At 44.7% G+C, this 20,001-nt stretch overlaps 1 protein-coding gene across 1 annotated transcript in view; it reads left to right on the top strand.

The window, feature by feature from the left end:
- The window catches only part of TMEM267 (transmembrane protein 267), a 29,685-nt gene extending 15,543 nt beyond the window's left edge, over positions 1–14,142 (top strand). The window contains exon 3 of the mRNA XM_066602748.1: positions 10,488–14,142. Within this exon, the coding sequence (XP_066458845.1) occupies positions 10,488–10,823 (336 nt within the window). The 3' untranslated portion in view covers positions 10,824–14,142. The remainder of the gene's footprint in view (positions 1–10,487) is intronic.
- Positions 14,143–20,001: the final 5,859 nt, after the last annotated feature.

Genomic DNA, 20,001 nt, shown 5'->3' on the forward strand with positions numbered 1-20,001 from the left:
CCCCCCTATCCTCCAAAATCTTTACGCTGTCAGTGGGATACGCAGCTGATTGCAAGTCAAAAACCGCACCAGTGATATTTAATTTGCACTTGCACGCCCCCCCGCATTGACTTCTATGTGGACCTTTGGTGTGCAGAAAAGTAGAGCATGCTGCGTGTTTTTTTTTTTTTTTGCGAGACCAAGATGTAGAAATGTGAACAAACCCATTGAAATCAAGTGTTTCTATTCTCTACGTATTGCACACAAATATTCCTGTGTGAAGGAGCCCCTAGACAGCTCTTATGAGAGTGTGGTGCCAGGCTACTTTTACATGGCCCACCCTTTACATGGCCCACCCTGTACTAGAATCCCCTATAATAGTCCTTTTAGACTAATTCTCCCTTTACAGTAGCGGAGCCACATTCTATGAATGAGGAGAGGACAAGGGATTATGGGTTGCCCTTCAACTCCCCACAACAGTCCAATCCTAAAACACAGGTGGCATACAATGACTGTATTCTGTTGACTGTGCCAGGAAGAACAGTCATGGGGAATTTATATCCTCATGACTCCTCTGCTTATAAGCTCTACATCTCTGGCTTCTTTTTAAGCAGTTCCCTACTATAATCCAAGGAGCTTCACCAAAGAAGAAGCTTTGATGTAATGATGTTGAATACATTTCAGAGTACAGGCTGCTGTATTAGGCTATTACTGTATATTGTGTGGGAGCTGGCCTCACCAGGACATTATATTCAAGAATAGCTTCCTATGTGATTACCAAATAAGAACAATCCCTTATTGTTTTTGTATTGCCAGCTTTTCCTATGGTAATTCTATATTCTCTTTGTTAGCCCCGTCTCGTTCATTACACACATACAGACGCCGCGCTGCAGTTTTATCGCTCTCCCATTACTATGTGAGTGATGCTTTGCGCTATTTCTCACTGCTGCAGATAACGCACCTGTAATGGAGCTTGTTTACCTCCTACTCCACAGGGAGGACATTTCATTGTAATGAAAGTGCCGCCGGCATGGAGATCCGCACCGGAGCGGTGATACATAGATGTTCCCTCCAAACGACCTTTGTGCTGCAAGAGTTTTTCACCTGATTAAAGTCATGGAAAATGGGAGGATGAATCGCTTGCTCTGTCCTTGGATAACTTTCGGATGCAGCAGTCATACAGTTGCAATCAAAATAATTACAAATTGGGTTGATTTGCCAAATTTACTAACTTTCCTAATTCAACAAAAAATGCCACTTACTGCAGTCTCAGGATAATTCAAACCCCTGATCCCCCATACGATCAGGACAATAGGTCCTGTGCCTAGGGCGGCCAGTTGCAGGGGGTGGGCACAGGAGAAATTTTAAAACTTCTTTCAACTTGCTTTACAGAGAGCCCGGGCATCCTTGTGTCCTCCCTCGTCCTGAGGTCACTGCACTGCACTAGAGGTGGAGGGACAGACTTACAGGCAGTCATACAGACAGACCTGTCTCGCTACCCCATCGCCTCTTGTCCTGCTGGTGTCCCTGACACCCCACTGCATGGTGGTTTGGGGGATCAGAGGAGGCAGCCTGGAATCTGATGACTGCTGATCCCATCCAGTTGACCTGGAAGCATGTGAACTCTTTCCTTAGCTTATCCTTAGCACCAGGCATGGTTACTGTGCTTTGATCATACGGGAGCTTCTGAGTATCTTTGGGGGAGGTAATAAGGTGATATTGCAAAGGAGCAGCATGTCTCTAAGGCTAACTTCACACGGGTGAATGCGATATTGGGCTGTGAATCACGTTCCCATATTGCATTTGCAAACATGTGATTTCCTCACAGATGCAAGATGTTTTGATATAAAAACTGTCTTGGATCGTAGAGTGTCTCCCATTCTTTTCAATGGGGAGGCTTAGAAAGCGGTGCGATGCTGCCGCCAGCCACATTGAATCAATGGGCGATGCCATGCGAGGGCACGCCCAAAGATAGTCGTGATGCGATAGAGGAAGAAAATCGCTCATGTGTATGACATCATTCAAAAGATTGGGGTTCATGTTCACGTGAGATTTGTGTGTTGCAAGACCCACAAATCTCGCGTGATGTTCTCAGCCGTGTAAAAACAACCTGAGGCTGCTTCACATCGCGGCCAAAAATCGCATGCATGAGAGAAAGTTCCAACTAAGTCACGACTAAATCTTGCGTTTTCTTGCACATTTACACAGCCGGGTGCAGCGTATATGCACCGTAGCCAGGAATTCCGAGGGCCGGTGAGAAATCCTTCAACTGGCTCAATAGAGCCAGCTGACAGTTTAGCAGAGCTCGTGCTGCTAAACTCCCTCTCCGTCCCTTTGCTGGCAGTTCGTGGCAATGGAAGCTCCCATAGAAGCTCAAGGGAGCTGCCGGCAAAGGGAGGGGGATAGTGGGGGTAGGAATTCAGCAGAGCAAGACCCTGCTAAACTCCCTTCCCCGCCTCTTTTCCCTCCCCTTCCTTTTCCGACAGCAATCATAGTCTCCCATAGGAGTCTATAGGAGCCATTAGCATATTCCGGCCAAAAGATAGGACAAGGCCTATCTTTATGCGGCTAAACATCGTCCATCTGAATGAATGTGTTAAAATCCAATGCTTCAGATGGTCGCAATTTTTGGCCGACGTTTTATCGCAGCAAAATAGCCACAATAAAACTCTTGTGTGAATAAGGCCTGAGTGAGAGGTAGAAGCATTGGGGAGGAGAGCGGTTGTGTGGCCTGGTCTCTGTGCAGCACCAAGTACAGTGCTGCCCATGTCTACTCCACACTGCTGTACGTTACAATGTCATGCCCCTTCCACCATAATTAGTGGGTATACAGTTCCTGCACAGATGGCAAATCATGACACCATTATATTTTAAGGCCCTTTTGAATGGAACGCTTATCATTCAAAAAATCAAAATTTTAATGTACGAAAATGAATAGTAATTGTTCAGTTAATTACGGCCAAGAATCGAGCCATAATTCGTTTGCTTATCTTTTTTTTTCGTGCAAGCATTAAAATCACCGTTGGTGTTTTTGTTTGTGCAGAAATAGAGTAACATGAAAAAAACTGTATAAATTGGATACTGTTGTAATTGGAACAAGCCACGGAATAAAGTTAACCTATTTGTTATACCTCACTGCAAATGCAAGAACGACAAAACCCAACAAACAATGATGGAATTAGGCCACCTGCAGACAGGCAAGAAATTCCGCGGCGGGATTTCCCGCGGAATTTCCGCCCCTGGAAGCTGCCATAGGATTGCGTTAACAAAGCAGACGGCCTATGCAAACAAATCGCAGCATGCTCTATTTCTGTGCAGCGCTCGCAGAGCCTCGCACAGAAACGTCACTCACCGGCCGCCAGCGCCGCTCTGCGCATGTGACAGCTGCCCGGCAGCCGGCACATGAAAGAGCCAGGGCCGCGGGAGCAGGTGAGTGTCACGCTGTTCTCTGCAGACGCTAGGGTCGGGTCCCGCTGCGAGAATTCTTGCAGCCGGATCCGACCCGGCCGTCTGCAGGTGGCCTTATTTTTTTCCTATTCCACACACTCCGTAAATTTTTTAATTTCAATACATTTCATGTACCTCAAAATGGAACCGTTATAAAACACTAAACAAACAAGCCCTCAGACAGCATGTAGTTGTGTGCAGCAATTAAAATGTTCTGGCTCTCAGAACACAGTGATGCAATAAATAAAAATAAAACCTATCCTGAAGGCCCAGAAGGGGTTAATGAGGCGTATTTCGGCACAGCGCCTAGGGCAGTATGAGCTGTGAATACACATCTGCAAGTCAGGCGTTGAGTCTTAAGTTCACCTGATGCAACTAATCAAGTGCTTCATCTTCTTTGTTTGATCATTTGTCATGTTTAGCGCTCTTTCGCATGAGCGTGGTTCAACGCTCAGCCATGCTAAAACAGCGCGGCTATCTGAGTGTTAAATCTGGTGAACGAATAGCCGCCGCGAGCACGCTGCGACTGCTATTAGCGAGTATGCCACTATTCCCCCGTCCTCTTCATTTGCCGGCTGACTCCCATAGGACTCTATGGGAGCCGCTGACTCTGTGCGATCAAAAGATAGGACTTGTTCACTGATGTAACTATAGGGGATGCTGTTGCACCCGGGCTCAGGAGCCTTAGGGGGCCCATTAGGCCTCTCTTCTCCATATAGGGAGCCCAGTACTATGAATAAAGCATTATACTTGGGGGCCCTGTTACAGGTTTTGTATTGGGGCCCAGAGGCTTCAAGTTACGTCTCTGGTTTAAGTGGTTAAGAGCAGTTGGGGGGCCCCAAGATAAACTTTGGCGCCCGGGCCCCTGAGCCTATCGCTACTTCCCGATATTGCGCTCACGAACGTACGTTTTCGCACTGATGCAAGGCGTTTGGGGTGAAAAAAAAAAAACCCTCCCATCGGCTTTCAGGCGCGTTAGAGGATTGACAAGTGTTTCCCATTGTTTTCAAGAGAAACCTCACATCGCAGGCCATGCGCCGTGTTTTACTGTCCCATTAGTAACAATGGGTATGCGATCTGAGGAACGCGAAAAGATAGGCCATGCCACGATGCGGTGAGGGAAAACATCGCTCATGTATATAATTTAATTCAAAAGAATGGCGTTCATATTTGTATGAGTGTTGTGCCTCTCACAACGCACCAAACGAGCACGAGATTCTCAGCTGTGTGAAAGTGGCCTAAAACTCGTGTTTTTACATGCATTTAATATTTGTATGAATGATCACTTGGCGGCTGATTGGCTCACCTGTAAAAGGGCCTTACGAGACCAGGAGTGAGCTGATACACGGTAGGAGCTGATTCCATGCAATGGTTACAAACTCTCCTGATTCCCGCGGTCTATACTATCTGGGTACTCCTGTGTATTTCTGAGAGATGCAGCTCAAAATTTCCAATCTGGATGGAAAATCTGCAGCAATTTTGTCCCATGTGGGCAAAGCCTTGCACAATTTACAACTAAAACCAGGCTTAAAGGGGTTGTCGAGTTGTAAATTATTGATGACCAATATGCAGACCGGAGCGAAGGGATCTGCTGTTTTCCAGGCTAGTAAGCTTGTGCAGTGAGCTGTTGTCTACAGGAAGCAGACAGCTCCGTTCCCACTGCAGTGGCCTTGCTTGGTATTACAAGCAAAGTTACCATTGAAGTAAATGGGAGCTTTGCCTGTAATACCAAGCCTGGACACTGCAGTAGGAATGGAGCTGTATGCTTCCTGCAGAAATCAGCTGGGTGCCTGAGCACATCGACCTGGTGAACAGCAGATCTGCAGGAGCCTAGAGTGGCAGACCCCCGCCGATCTACCTGCAGATAGGTCATCAATAATTTGCAACTGGACAACCCTTTTTAGATTTGAGTACTGTGTTGATATGGGGACATGGAATCTTATGTGTCCCCCAGTTCGTAATGATAAAGCAGGGGGTTGTTGGCTCTTCTGAGACTCGTATTTGATGGAGTAGACCTCCAGCGGCCCCAGGCAGCAGAGCGAGCGGATGAGAGAACAGATAAATGTAGGAATAGTCTGCATGGAAGATTGCCGGTATAGAACATCCGTAATGATGGCAGACTGCGAATGGGGCCCTGATCCTGTCGTGTATCGGGGTCAGGCAGAGACGAGGTGAAATGTTAATTAAGCGTTTGTAGGAATCTGAAAACACGCGGCCTATTGATGCGCCATGTGGGTTGTTTCCATAGAAACAGAGGACAGGTTCACAGGATAAAACCGTATGTGTAGCCTCCCAGAAAGGATGTCGGATTAATTTCGGTCCACTGGCTGCATCAAGGGGAATAAAGTCTTTTTATGTAGGGATAAATATTTAAACTGGAAAGCAGCCGGTTATGTGGAAATGTCAGCGTGGCGGCCAGCGCTGTGATCCGTGATGAGGGATGTGCGATGTGCCTTACCAGCCGGCATAAGAGCAGTGCAGAAGTTACAGCTGTCCTCGTTGCCCATAGCAACCAATCAGAGCCCGGCTTTCATTTCTTAAAGTGCTCTGGAAAAATGGAACCTGAGCTCTGATTGGTTCCTATGGGCAACAAGCACAGTTCAGGTGCGATTTATATGTAGCAGCTTTCTGGAAACTCTTCATCAAAGTCTGTGTCAAATTGCGCATCTGACGGGGATTTTGACGCAAATGTCCAACAGACCGCAGTCTTTAAATTGAAAGGGTGAAATATGCTGTAGATTTTGGTGTGAACACGTTGTTAGAGCCCCTTCACATGAGCGTAAGCGCAATTGCATGCACTTCAGCGCAATGTATTTGCGCTATAGACAAGGATTTTTTTTTTGCACTTGTATCTGCGTTTTTTACTGCACCTTTTCTGCCCGCAAGGCATGTTCCTTCGCACGCAGCAAGCAAACGCACTGATTGAAATGGCTACTTAGTTCCAGAGGTGTTCTTTTTACAACGCAATTGCGCAGTGTCTCACGCATCTCCTTGCATATTGCGCGCAAATGCGCATCCCCACTGACTTCTATGGGGGCCTTGGGTGAGGAATTATAATTGAGGCTCCTACCAACATTAATCCCTTAAACTGGTGTCACACGAACGGAAGCGCAATTACGCTCATACTTGCACAATGGGCGTTGCGCGTATGAGCGCGCAAATGTGCATTTTACTGTACTTCTTGCACATCCAGAAAAAAACACACAACCTGCTCCCATTCATTGCAATAGGCAATTAAGTTAGCTAGTTCAATATGTTATTTTCGTGTACGAATGCGCAGGAAAATAGAGCATCCTGGGTTTTTTTTTTGGGGTGGTGGTTGTGGAAACTAAATGCGCGTGCAAAATACGTGTATATGAACGAACACATTGAAATCAATGGGTTCTATTCACTTCATATTGAGCGCAAATATATTCGTGTGACACTGACATTAAGGAGACGGCCATTTCTGTTTTTGCCTCCCTGCTTTCAAAAAATAATAGCTCTATTTTTACGTCAACATAGCCCTATTGAGGACTTGTTTTATGCGGGATGATTTTTTTTTGTTGATGTACTGAAAAACTTTTAAAAATGGGATACGATGAAAGAAAAACTCAATGCTGTCAGTGAGGCGTGTCTCCTTTTTACAACATACATTAAGCTGCAAAAATGACTTGTTGACCATTCTACTCTGTGCAGAGGCTTAACTTGAAGCTCCTGGGCCCCAATGCAAAACCTGGAACGGGGCCCCCAACTATAATGCTTTATTCATAGTACTGGGCTCCCTATATGGAGAAGAGAGGCCTTATGGGCCCCCCCAAGGCTCCTGGGCCCGGGTTCAACCGCATCCCCTATAGTTACGCCCCTGATTCTGTGTGTCAGTACGATTACAGTGATGCAACACAAAATTATACAAGTTTGGTATTACTTTTAAAAAATAAAATTTTAGCAAAAATTGCTTTTTGCCGACATTCTCTGACCTCCATAAGTTGTTTTTTTTCCATTGATGAGGTTATGTGAAGGCTTGTGTTTTTTGCGGGACAGCCTGTAGTCTTTGTCGACATCACTTTGGGTCCGTACGACTTTGATCACTTTTTATAACATTTATTTCTGGGAGACACAATGACCAAAAAAAGCACACGTTTGGCATTGTTTGTATTTTTTTTTTCCTGACAGTGTTCACCATGAGGATAATTATTTTAATAGAGAGGAGTCTTATGGACTCATTGATACAACAGTTTTTATCTTAAAATTAGGAAGAGGTTTTTTTGGGTTTTTTTTTTACCTTTTTTAATATTTTTAATATTTTGCAGTAATCCAAAAATACTATTCAACTTTTTTTTTCCCAAAGACCCTTGAACTGACAATATTGTATAATCTGATTGCATATACAATATACTGTAGTACTTCAGGCACATCCTAACAAGCAGGATTTACATAGAAGCCCAGGAGGCCTTGCCATGACACCTGAACGGCATCCTGTGATCTTATTTCGGAGGGCCTTTAGAGAGGCAGGGGGAGCTCACTCCTTCTATTGACCCATTTAAATGCCGTTGTCTGATTTGACAGTGACATCTAAATGGTTAAAGGGGTTGTCCCGCGGCGAAATCAAAAAATATTTTTTTCTACCTACCCCCACATTGTGCCCCGTTAAAAACAATCCCTTTGTTATTTAAAGAGGCAGGGGGATGGGTCTTCTCCCATGGTGCACCGTGGATGTCTTGCATTCCACTGCCGATTACAGCCACCTAATTGGCTGATCGGCAGCACGTGACGGAGGCGGAGCTACGATGACGCGGAGAAGACCAGCTCTCCAGCACGAGCAGAAGACCGGACAGCGCAAGCGCGTCTAAAGAAGCCAGAAGACACAGAAATTAGACGGCGCCATGGAGACGTGGACGCCAGCAACGGAGTGGGTAAGTGAATAACTTCTGTATGGCTCATATTTAACGCACGATGTATATTACAAAGTGCATTAATATGGCCATACAGAAGTGTATAAGCCCACTTGATTTCACGGGACAACCCCTTTAACATAACAGCTACGTTTGGTGTTATCTCCAATCGCAACTGTTGCGGGCCGGTGTCGGCTGTCAAAGACAGCCAGCGTCTGTTGTGTATGGAGGTGACTCGGCTCCCAACGAAGGGCATACATGTATGGCTTTTACCGTTAAGGGGTTAAGGTACTAGAAAGGTCTTGTGGCTCCCCGCTATGCCTGTAGTCAGCAGGGAACACTAAAGATGGCAGCTACAGGAGGAGTGGGGGAGCCAGTTGACTTGTCTAAGTAAGTGTAGTGAGCCGGAGTGGCCAGTACAGAAGAAGGGGGAATGAAGGTTTGAGAGGTCGAAACCGAGTTGAAGAAGGGGCACAGACTGCATCCTTATTCAGAAGACGAGAGAGGCAGTACCCATACTCCTGTACCATGGGGTACTTTGAGAGACAATGTATTTTGAGACACATTTATGTACAACACCATATGGGACATTTCATATAGCTTGGAGCCATATATATTTTATGGGCTATTTAGGAGGGAACCATTTATGACATTATTTTATATGGATTATTTGGCTGGCTACTAGCAGATGGCATAATTTTAAACAGAGGCACATCCATGTAGTAATCTTTGCTCTATTACTGTATTCATGTAGTAAGCTTGGTTCTGTTACTGTAACTATGAAGTGAGCTTGTTTCTGGCACTATATGTAGTAAGCTTGGTTCAGGTACTATGTCTATATAGTAGGCTCAGTTCTGGTACAGTATACCATATTTATGTAGTGAGCTTGTTTCTGGTACTGGATCTATGTAGCAATCATTAGATCATTTAAAAACTTTAGACTGGGAGGGTACCCAATCTTCATACAGCCCAGGGCTCATGCTAATTAGTTAATGAGCAGTGCTGTGTAAAAATATTGATTGTAATGGGGGACAGGGCACTTCGTCGCAGTGGTGTTCTGCACCATTTGGAGTGTACATGAGACAGAAGCGTACAGCAGATGCCTTTTTTTTGTACCTATAGTGCAATGCCGCGGACCTCCTAAATTGGTAATGTACTCCGGCACCTACGGTGTGTGAGGCCACAATGTTACCATGCCACGGACCTTTCGAGGATCTAGTACAGAGTACGCCGATGAGTATGGAGTACTACAAGGACAGTGGTTAGTCATAAGAGAGATTCTAAGTGCCTTGTCTCACCGAGGAGTCCCACTTATATGGACATATGTTATATGTAACTTCCAGTTAAAAATACGTAACGTTCAAGTATAAAATATTCTTCTACGGAGTAAAAAGTTAATTGTAGTTCAATAAAGTTTGGTCTGAAAAAAAGTGCTGTGTCCGTCTGTCACTGCCGCGCCATAACACCCTTACTAACCTGCGTCACTGCATGCTAGCAAAACCATGGATAAACTGTCATCCATAGCACAACCACTGGGTGGCAAGTGTAGCACGTCCAGCTTGCATGGTCTATAAGGTACAGAGATGAAAAAAAAAATTATATAGCGTGTTCTTTTTTTCCCCAATCTTTCCTCTTGCTGTTAATATGGAGTGTGTGTGCTATCGATGGAGTGAGGACTTCTCAACTGCTCTAAGAAAATGCCTTCTATTGTTACAATGCAGCATTTCTAGGGAGATCTGCACAAGTATTATCTATTGTGATCCACTAGTTTACCAATAAAATTCATATAATATCTAAACTGTTAGCTGCTGCGTCCATCTGTCTACAAGTGGCAGGTAGCGATGCTAGTTAGTGCAGCATTTGGTGATCCGCGCAAAGGGTAGGATTGAGTGCCTTCTCTTAACATATAGGGCATGCTTAGTGGGATCCCCATTAGTAGGTACGGTATCTTGTTTTACATGTGCATCGGCCACGTACTTTGTATAGCATCTGACCGGGAATTAGTTCTGCTATTATCCTGTATTTCCTGCAATAAAAGATTTTGCTTGAAAATGGATATCTTTCACTCCTCTCAAAATATGTTGAGCCACAAGAGAAGTTAGGGATGGACATATCTGTAATTATGTGGGTGGGGTTTTAGACTCTAGCTTGCAGTTACTGATGCTTTTTCTTTCTTTCTACCCGTAGGCTGCTCTCCACCTGCCCCACCGCCCTCCTCTCCACTGTTCAACATTGATTCCTATTCTCGCCCTTGCCTTGAAGTTCCTTATGCAACTCTTGAGGTTGAAGGACTCTTGGTGTTTCTTGCCTTGGATGTTGTTCATATCTTGGACTTCCCACCACGTCCGCGATGGAATTCGCCATGGGCTCTGGCTGTGCCCATTTGGAAAGACTGGTCCTCTTCCATATTGGCTTTATGTTGCAATCACTGCCTCGCTCCCCAATCTATGCTCACTTGTGATGTACCTAACCGGAACAAGGGAAATTATGACCAAGAAGCACGGGATACACATCGACGTCTAAAGAAATGAAGAAAAATTCTGATGGTTTAAAAATAGTTTACATTCCAAGAATTTACCTTGATTGTTTTACAGTTCTATAGGCGCCTGTTTCATGACACTTCACATACGTATAAGACCCATGTATTGGCTATTACATAGACAGAGACATGGGATAGGGGGGCAATCACCTTGCAGATTCCTTGTAAGCCTATAAGCAGAATGCAAGCTGTTTTACAATAGGATGTAGTCTGTGCCTGCTGATTGAGTTCCCCTGTATGTTGTCCATTTATAACACTACTAAAGCCAGTCACACTGACACGGTATTACTGAATTGCCATTTATACACTTGTCCAGTATCTTTCTGCAGGGACAAAAAAAGGTAAATTTACCGTACTGAAATCTTCTTACGTTAGACTCAGAGAAATCCCTTCCATACTTGGATGTGAATATCAGATGTTGGAATAAAGGAAATTTTATTTTTTTTCTTAAAACTGGAATAGATGTATAATAGAGTAGTATTTAACACTGTGTGAATGATCTGTTCTAAATGTCCTGTAGGCCTGGAGCAAACCCTAAAGGTTGTATATAGCAGTAAGCCCTCGAATTTTCCTATAGCACTTTCAGCACCAGTCGTAAGTTTGGATGAACCTTTTCATTCCATATTTTTTTCTTGTTCTTTTCCTACATTTCCTAGATTTATATTGAAGACATGAAAACTATGAATCCTATGAAGAAACAGATATAAAATTAAGTAGTAAACCAAGAAGGGTTAAACCAGAAAATGTTTTATATTTTAGATTCTTCAAAGGAGCCCCCTTTTGCTTTGATGACATCTTTGCGCATTCCCTTACTCAGCTTCATGAGGTAGTCGCCTGCAATGATTTTTAATTAACAGGTATGCCCTATCAAGAGTTAACTTGTGAAATTTCTTGCCTTCTTAATGTGTTTGAGACCATCAGTTGTGTTGTACAGAGTTAGGGTTGGTACACGGTTCCATGCAGTGTTTAGCCCTATTCAACTACTGTTCTAATCCACATTATGGCAAGACCCACTCAACGAAGTAAAAATAAACCACAGTCCATGATTATTGTAAGACCTGAAACTGAGTGAATCCAGAACATGTGGAAAACTTTGGAGGTATCCTCAAGTGCAGTCATGAAAAGCATCAAACACTATGATGAAACTGGCTCTCGTGAGGACCGCCCCAGGAAAGGAAAAACCAAGAGTTACCTCCGTTGCAGAGGAGAAGTTCATTAGAGTTTCCAGCCTCAGAAACCACAAATTACCAGCTCCTCAGATTAGAGCCCACAGAAATGCTTCACGGAAATCAATTACTAGACACATCACAACTTCAACTGTTCAGAGGGGACTGCGAGAATCGGGCCTTTATGGTCAAATTTCTGTGAAGAAGCCATTACTGAAGAACATCAACAGGAAGAAGAGAATTTCTTCGGCAAGAAATACAAGGAATGGACATTAGACTAGTAGATATCTATACTTTGGTCTGATGAATTAAAATTTTAGATTTTTGGTTTTAACTGCCATGCCTTTGTGAGAATCAGAAAAGGTGAGCGGATGGTTTCTACATGTGTGGTTACTACCGTAAAACATGGTGAAGATGGTGTGGGGGTGTTGTGCAGATGAAGTAGGTGATTTATTCAAGATTCAAGGCACACTTAACCAGCATGTCTTCCACAGCATTCTGCAGCAACATGCCATCCCATCTGGTTTGCACTCAATGGGACAATGTTTTGCAACAGGGCAATGACCCTAAACACACCTCCAGCCTATGTAAGGGCTATTTGAGCAAGAAAAGCAGTGTTGTGTCAGATGACATGACTTCCACCATTACCAGACCTAAACCCAATTGAGATGGTTTGGGATGAGTTGGACCACAGAGTGAAGGAAAAGTAGCCAACAAGTACTCAGCAGCTCTGGGAACTCATTCAAGATGGTTGGAAAACCAATCCATGTGACTACCTCATGAAGCTGAATGAGGGAATGCCAAGAGTGTGCAAAGTTGTCATCAAAGCAAAGCGGGGCTACTTTGAAGAATCTAAAATATAAAACATATTCTGGTTTAACACTTTTTAAAAACTATTTAAAGTTTCTATGCCTTAAATTTCTAGCTACTATGTAGGGAAAAAAACATGGGATGTAAAGGTGTGTCCAAATTTTTGACTTGTATTATATAATGATCCAAAATACTTTGAGCCACAAGAGTATCTGGTTATCACAAGCTGGACTAACTTTTTGCCATGTGCATCAGTAGTGTGGTGAGGGTCATTAATTTACAGGACTGGAATACACGGCACATAATTTTATGTATTTTAATAAGAAGAAAGCAGAAAACTATTTATTTAGATGCCATTTACTTTGACACCTAAAAGGGTTGTCATACAAGAGCCCCACCATTTTTAAATGTAGCCCCCATGGTAATCATGTGTTTATAGAAGGGTCTGACTACCAAACCCTCCCTAGGTGATCAGCTGTTATTGACAGCGAAGCAGACGGCGCCAACACAATATACGATTACACATTGTCTAATCTAGATGAATGGGTGACCATGTAATCCTAGGTACACTGAGTCTTCCAATAGGAGAAGCGTTGTAAATGATGGGAAAGAATTCTGATCAGGTGACATACCTTTTATTACATCCATTTGCCCTAATAATAGGTCATAGACTGTCCTGAACGGACAATTTCTTTAAGGGTCTATTTAGAGATTTTGTTTTTCGCGGTGTAGCAAAAAGGCAGTTGCCATGGTTTTGCAGTATTAATGAGCTTTACCCGTGGAACCAAGGCAATTCACTGTACAACCACAGGTAGTTTCTGCCACGCTATCCTTGCCTGCATAGCAAGAACTGAACCTCAACTACAGCATCTCAAGTCTGAGATGGGAATACCCCTTTAACCTGTACTAATAAATAAGACATACATTTGACTTAATGAGCTATAAGGACAGTCTACGAAAAATAAAGCATTGTGAAACTACAAATATGCAATAGTAAACTTTATTTATATCAAAATAGCTGCAAATTTAGAGTATCTATGAAGAGATACTAGTGACCGATAAAGACCCCACAAATAATTAGGTGGAAACTTACCAAAACAATGAGACCAATGAGTTACATAAATCATTTATATGTGTTACTAATAAAATAACAAGTGTAATACCGTAATAAGTGACACAAAACAAAATAATGTAGCATCCACACCTCCCATGTGCCCCTCTTGAGAAAACGGTTCCTACTTTTGAGTCTGTCCCTCTTTCCTCCTGCCTCTGTTTTAGAACTGATCAATAAAGCTGCATTAATAAAGTCACTATATTGTTCCAAAAAGTGTCCGTTTGGTTTCTAAATACATATTAGCACCTACATGATACATTTTCAACTATCTATTGCGGATTTATTCTTGAGATATAAGTAGTAAATTGTACCTCCCGTAAAAAATGAAAATTTCGCAATACTCGAAGGCCTCATGTCCACGGGGAAAATCAGGCTCGCTACGGATTCTCCATTGAGAATCCGCAGCGGGTCCCTCCTGCCCCGCGGACATGAGCGCTGAAAATAAGAATAAACTTACCCGCAGCGGACCGGGCAGGTCTTCTCTTCTTCACGGCCGGATCTTCTTTCTTTGGCCAGCGGATGTGCTCGGCACGCCGGTAGCGTGCTGCGCGCATGCGCCGGGCACATCCGCCAGGCCGAAGAAAGAAGATCCAGCCGTGAAGAAGAGAAGACCTGCCCGGTCCACTGCGGGTAAGTTATTCTTATTTTAGGTCTCCCGCGGATCCGGACGGCTTCCATAAGCTTCAATAGAAGCCTGCGGCAGCTGTCCCCGCGGGAGGCCCACACGAAAATGGAGCATGTATATATTTTTTTATGCTCCATATTTTTTTTTATTCACTTTTATTGACCATCCACGCGTATTTATCTATCCGCGGGTGGTCAATGCATCCCTATGGGATGCGGATCCGCATGCGGGTGATCCGCTGCGGATTTAAAATCATATTTTGCCCGTGGACATGAGGCCTTAGGCTGCTTTCACATTTGCATTGGGAGTTCCATTTTCTTGCTTTGTTCGGGGGAGAAGGAAAGTGGAATCCCCTGGCCAAACAGATCCGTCTCATAACCGAACCGAACACCGCCAAACCTACCCCATGTATTGCTTTTTCTTCTGGTATTTTGCGCCGGATCTCCGATGGAACCTCTGAATGAACTCAACTTCCCCTTTAGCACTTAGATACACCCAGGGCTTACAGTACAACAGAATAGTGTAACAATTGGATGTTGCAAGAAATATAGATATGAAGCACATAACAATGCAGTAAAACAGAAATGATACTAGAGACCATTAGATAATGGGCAGAGGGTGATGGCAACCAGATGAGGATGGTGAATTTGATGAAATTGGCAATGGAGACAGAAGCAGAAGATATGAAACTGATATAACTAGAGGAACACTGTCCCTAGTGCTAGCCTTCCCTACATCTTTCCCTGGTCTCTTTTTGATACTATACTTCAATATCAGACACCATAGTGATCAGTTGTCCCTACTGGCATCCTTGTCTAAAACACTATTCCTGAGAATAAAAAGGTACCAGGGCCCAGATACAAACAAGAAGTAACAAAACAAACCTCAAACTAGACAAGGAGCAAGACTGGACAAACGAGACTCAACTAGAACAAGGTATACTTGATTAAACACACGTTGTCACAGCTTTCAACTGCACCGCACTGCACAAGCCAAAGATCTTTACAAGGAAGCTGACCAATAGCAGCTCTTCCCTAAATGAGGTAGGCTGGGTAATGCAGTCAGTTGCGGAAGAAGTTGCTTAGTAATTGTCCCAGGCAGACCTCCTGCATTATATACTGTCAGCCATCAATATGGGATGCATCCTGTATATTGTATGGTATGCAGCATATATAAAAAAAATTGCTCCCCAGCCTAAGTGCTTCCTCTAGGGCACAACGCATTAATGTTTAAGATACTTACATGTTTCACACATTGCTGGTCAATAGAGATGACCGAGCATGCTCAGAAAAGGCAGTTACTCGAGCGAGCATCACTCTTCTCGAGTAACTGCATTCTCGTCCGAGCAGGCTCAGGGGGAGCGGGGGGGGGGAGAGATCTCTTTTACTCTCCCAACCCGACCATACATCGTGTAATGGCTTTGTCCGGTATTGTCCGGAATTGAGTTGCTCTTAGACCATGCGATCAATGAACGTGATGTCACATGCCCAAGCACCGCGGCCTACTAAATTAGCTGATCAATGGGGATCCTGAGTGCTGAACCCCCGTCAGTCAACTATTGATGATCTCTCTTGAAGTGAGGTCATCAACAGTTGAGCTCCAGAAAACTCCTTTAACCCATTAAGGACGAAGCACTGTAAATTTAAGGCGTTTGGTCCCGGGCTTAAAGCCCAGCTGTATGTAAAATTACGGCGGGGATTAAAGGCTCCAACTTCTGCAATTGATCAGAAGCAGGACGGGTTGTCAGCTGTTAATCACAGCTGATAACCCAAAGGAGGAGCGAGAAGTGGGTTTTAACTAGAGATGAGCGAGCGTACTCGCTAAGGCAAACTACTCGAGCGAGTAGTGCCTTATGCGAGTACTTGCCTGCTTGTCTCTAAAGATTCGGGTGCCGGTGGGGGGCAGGGAGAGGCTTGGGAGAGCGGGGAGGAACGGGGGGGGGGGGGGAAGATCTCTCTCTCACTCTTTCCCCCCCGCTCCTCCCTGTTCACTCCCGCAACTCACCGCTCTCCCCCGCCGGCACCCGAATCTTTAGAGACGAGCGGGCAGGTACTCGCATAAGGCACTACTCACTCGCTCATCTCTAGTTTTAACCTTTCAGACTCCTCCTTTCTTTAGTACACATCACTCAATGGGCGATATGTACTAAAAAGTGAAAGTGGAAGTGTTTCTTCCACCACAGGTGCTGGCAGTCACGTGACTACTGGGATTCCCTGCTACAGCAGAGCTACAGGGTCCTAGCAGACCCTGATCAGCTCTGGCAGTGACTATTGTCACTACAGGGGATGTTTTCCCCTGTAACTGGGGCTCCTATAGATGCCTCAGCAACAGTGGAAAAATTTCAAATAAAAAAAAACAAAAACATGTGAGTATTCCCCAGGGGTCTTTTATTACGTCATGGGGAACATAAATAATCAAAAGAGTAATTACATACATAAGTAAAAAAAATACAGAAAACAACAATATATACACAAGAAAGAAAATAACCCAAAGCCGACGCCAACCAAAACCGTCGCCGTATGCGCCTTGTAATTCAAAACCATACATATTATATATCAAAATTCGCAAAACAAAATGAGGAATCCATTCCCAAACTTTATTTTAGCATAAATATACTAATTAAAAAATATATATATATATATATATAAATGTTAAAACATTTTTTTTTAGCTTTTTACCCCCAATAAAACTTAAAAACTGAAAAAAGGTCAGTGAAAAAAAACCCCTATATGTCACGGGAAAAAAACCTCTGCAAAAATAATTTTGATAGCTGAAGGAAAAAAATAGGGCAGTATAAAAATCCTGACAGCTCCCTGGCTATTTAAAGGGGTTGTCTCGCGAAATCAAGTGGGGTTATACACTTCTGTATGGCCATATTAATGCACTTTGTAATATACATCGTGCATTAATTATGAGCCATACAGAAGTTATTCACTTACCTGCTCCGTTGCTAGCGTCCTCGTCTCCATGGTTCCGTCTAAATTCGCTGGCGGCTTGCTTTTTTAGACGCGCTTGCGCAGTCCGGTCTCCTGCTCTGAGCACAAGCCGCTTCAGTGTGCTCGCCGCTACAGCTCTTCTGCGCATGCGCAGACGAGCTGTATCTTCTCAGGAGCGCGCTGGAGCGGCCATTCTGCTACCATCCTCTCTTAGAGGAAGGTGCAGAGCCGCCCAGCCGTGCCGAGAAGCCGCCCAGCCAAGCCGCCCAGCCCAGCCGCCCAGGTAAGTGATGGGTGACGGACTGACTGGGGTGACGCGTGACTGACTGCCGCTGTGGCCCCGGAGCCTACCGCTGGGGAGCCAGGGCGTAGCGCTGGGGAGCCGGGGCTAGCGCGGGGAAGCCGGGGCTAGCGCGGGGGAGCCGGGGGCTAGCGCGGGGGAGCTGGGGCCTAGCGCCGGTTACCTGCTGCCTGGCGGTGGGTGACTGGTCAGCCGTGTTCAATCCCGGGGTCCGGTCGGCGGCTGCGGGGCATCTGGTTGTCAGGGAGACACAGCTGGTAGCGTCTCGGGAGCGCGCACGTCGGGCTACAGCAAGCGACGGGAAAAGAGACGGCGGCCATCTTGGGGAAACTTTTTATAAGTTGATGAAACGCTGGAACTGTAAGTACAAACCAGCTAGAAAAGTTATTTACAGGGGGGGCTTAGAAATGTATGCTTAATTAGAGGGACTGGTCAAAAAAAAAAATTTCACTGCTTCCTCGAGACAACCCCTTTAAGGCACCCTGTCCCATTGGTTGGGCCTGAGCGACTGGTTCTGTAGGGTCCTGCAAAGGTGTTTATTATATTCGGACTGACACCTGGTTTGACCCTTGCCTGATTCACCCAGCTTTCCTGTATTCTCCTGTCGTGACCTTAGTATACTATGGCCACAGTATATCTGTTTGCTGCCTGACTTGATCCTCACTATTACGCAAGAGCTCCAGCTGTCTTGACCTCGGCTTTGTATATCAACTAAATCCTTGCCTCTTCCTCCTGGGCTGCGCTATGGTACTTCTGACCTGTCCATGTTACCTACCACTGAACTGACATTGTTCTTGGAGTAACAGCCTAGGGACACCTTCAGCTAAGACCAAATCTTATCTTTAAAGGGCAAAAAACAGAAGACTCCTAGGTGCTGCCCTCAAAAGTAGTCAAAAGGTAAATTGGTCAATGGCATGCTAGGTCTACAGCCGCTCTTTAACACTGTTTCCTAATTTAGAGGTGCTTGCTTAAAACTAAAAAAAAAAAAAAAAAAACATAAGACAATGTTGGCTTTAAAAAGACTTGCCAACATTGTGGCTTGTGCGTAATCTATAAAATCCCTATATGTGAAATAGGTCCAAATAAATCCTTGGTTAGAAATCTTCTTAGGGTTAACAGTAGAGATGAGCGAACGTACTCGTCCGAGCTTGATATTCGTGCGAATATTAGGATGTACGGGATGCTCGTTACTCTTAACGAGTACCACGCGGTGTTCCGGTTACTTTCAGTTTCCTCTGAGACGTTAGCGCGCTTTTCTGGCCAATTGAAAGACAGGGAAGGCATTACAACTTCCCCCTGTGACGTTCAAGCCCTATACCACCCCCCTGCTGTGAGTGGCTGGGGCGATCAGATGTCACCCGAGTATAAAAATCGGCCCCTCCCGCGGCTCGCCACACATGCCTTGTGACTTAGCTGATGGAAAGTACTATCGTGCTGGAGCTGCTGTAGGGAGAGCGTTAGGAGTTAGTGTAGGCTTCAAGAACCCCAACGGCCCTTCTTAGGGCCACATCTACTAGTGTGCAGTACTGTGTTAGCACAGTATTTTATTTTTTCCAAAATTGGATCTGCAGAGCATTGCGCCCTGCAATAGGGACAGAAGTGGTGGTTAGGCAGGGAGAGTGTTAGGAGTTAGTGTAGGCTTCAAGAACCCCAACGGTCCTTTCTAGGGCCACATCTATCCGTGTGCAGTACTGTCCAGGCTGCTGTTAGCAGTGTTGCATATATTTTTTTTTTCTCAAAACCGGCTGTGCAGAGCATTGCACCCGGCATTAATACTACAGGGATAGAATTGTGTAGGCAGGGCCAGAAGACATACATTATTCATTGAATAGACGCAGTGTGGGTGTTCCTTGTAAAAAGCAGGGAAGAAAGTATATTTGCCCTGCCTGTGTCAGTCCTAAGGGCTCTGGGTACGTGTGTGCTGCGTGGAGAACGTAAAAAAATCAGACGCAACCAGCTACGGTTGAGTGCAGCCTTGCGCCAATTTCTTTCCTGCCTGGGAAATATTTGCTCTGCCACAGTTAGTAACTCTGCAACAGTAAAGTTCTGTGACAGTTTTGCAGGGCCGCAACACAGTTATTAAACTTATTATTCAGTGAATAGACGCAGTGGGCCTATCCTTTTAAACAAAAGGGAAGAAAGTATATTTGCCCTGCCTGTGTCAGTCCTAAGGGCTCTGGGTACGTCTGTGCTGCGTGGAGAACGTAAAA

The sequence above is a fragment of the Eleutherodactylus coqui genome, chromosome 5 (genome assembly GCF_035609145.1).
Source record: "Eleutherodactylus coqui strain aEleCoq1 chromosome 5, aEleCoq1.hap1, whole genome shotgun sequence".
Classification (NCBI taxonomy): domain Eukaryota; kingdom Metazoa; phylum Chordata; class Amphibia; order Anura; family Eleutherodactylidae; genus Eleutherodactylus; species Eleutherodactylus coqui.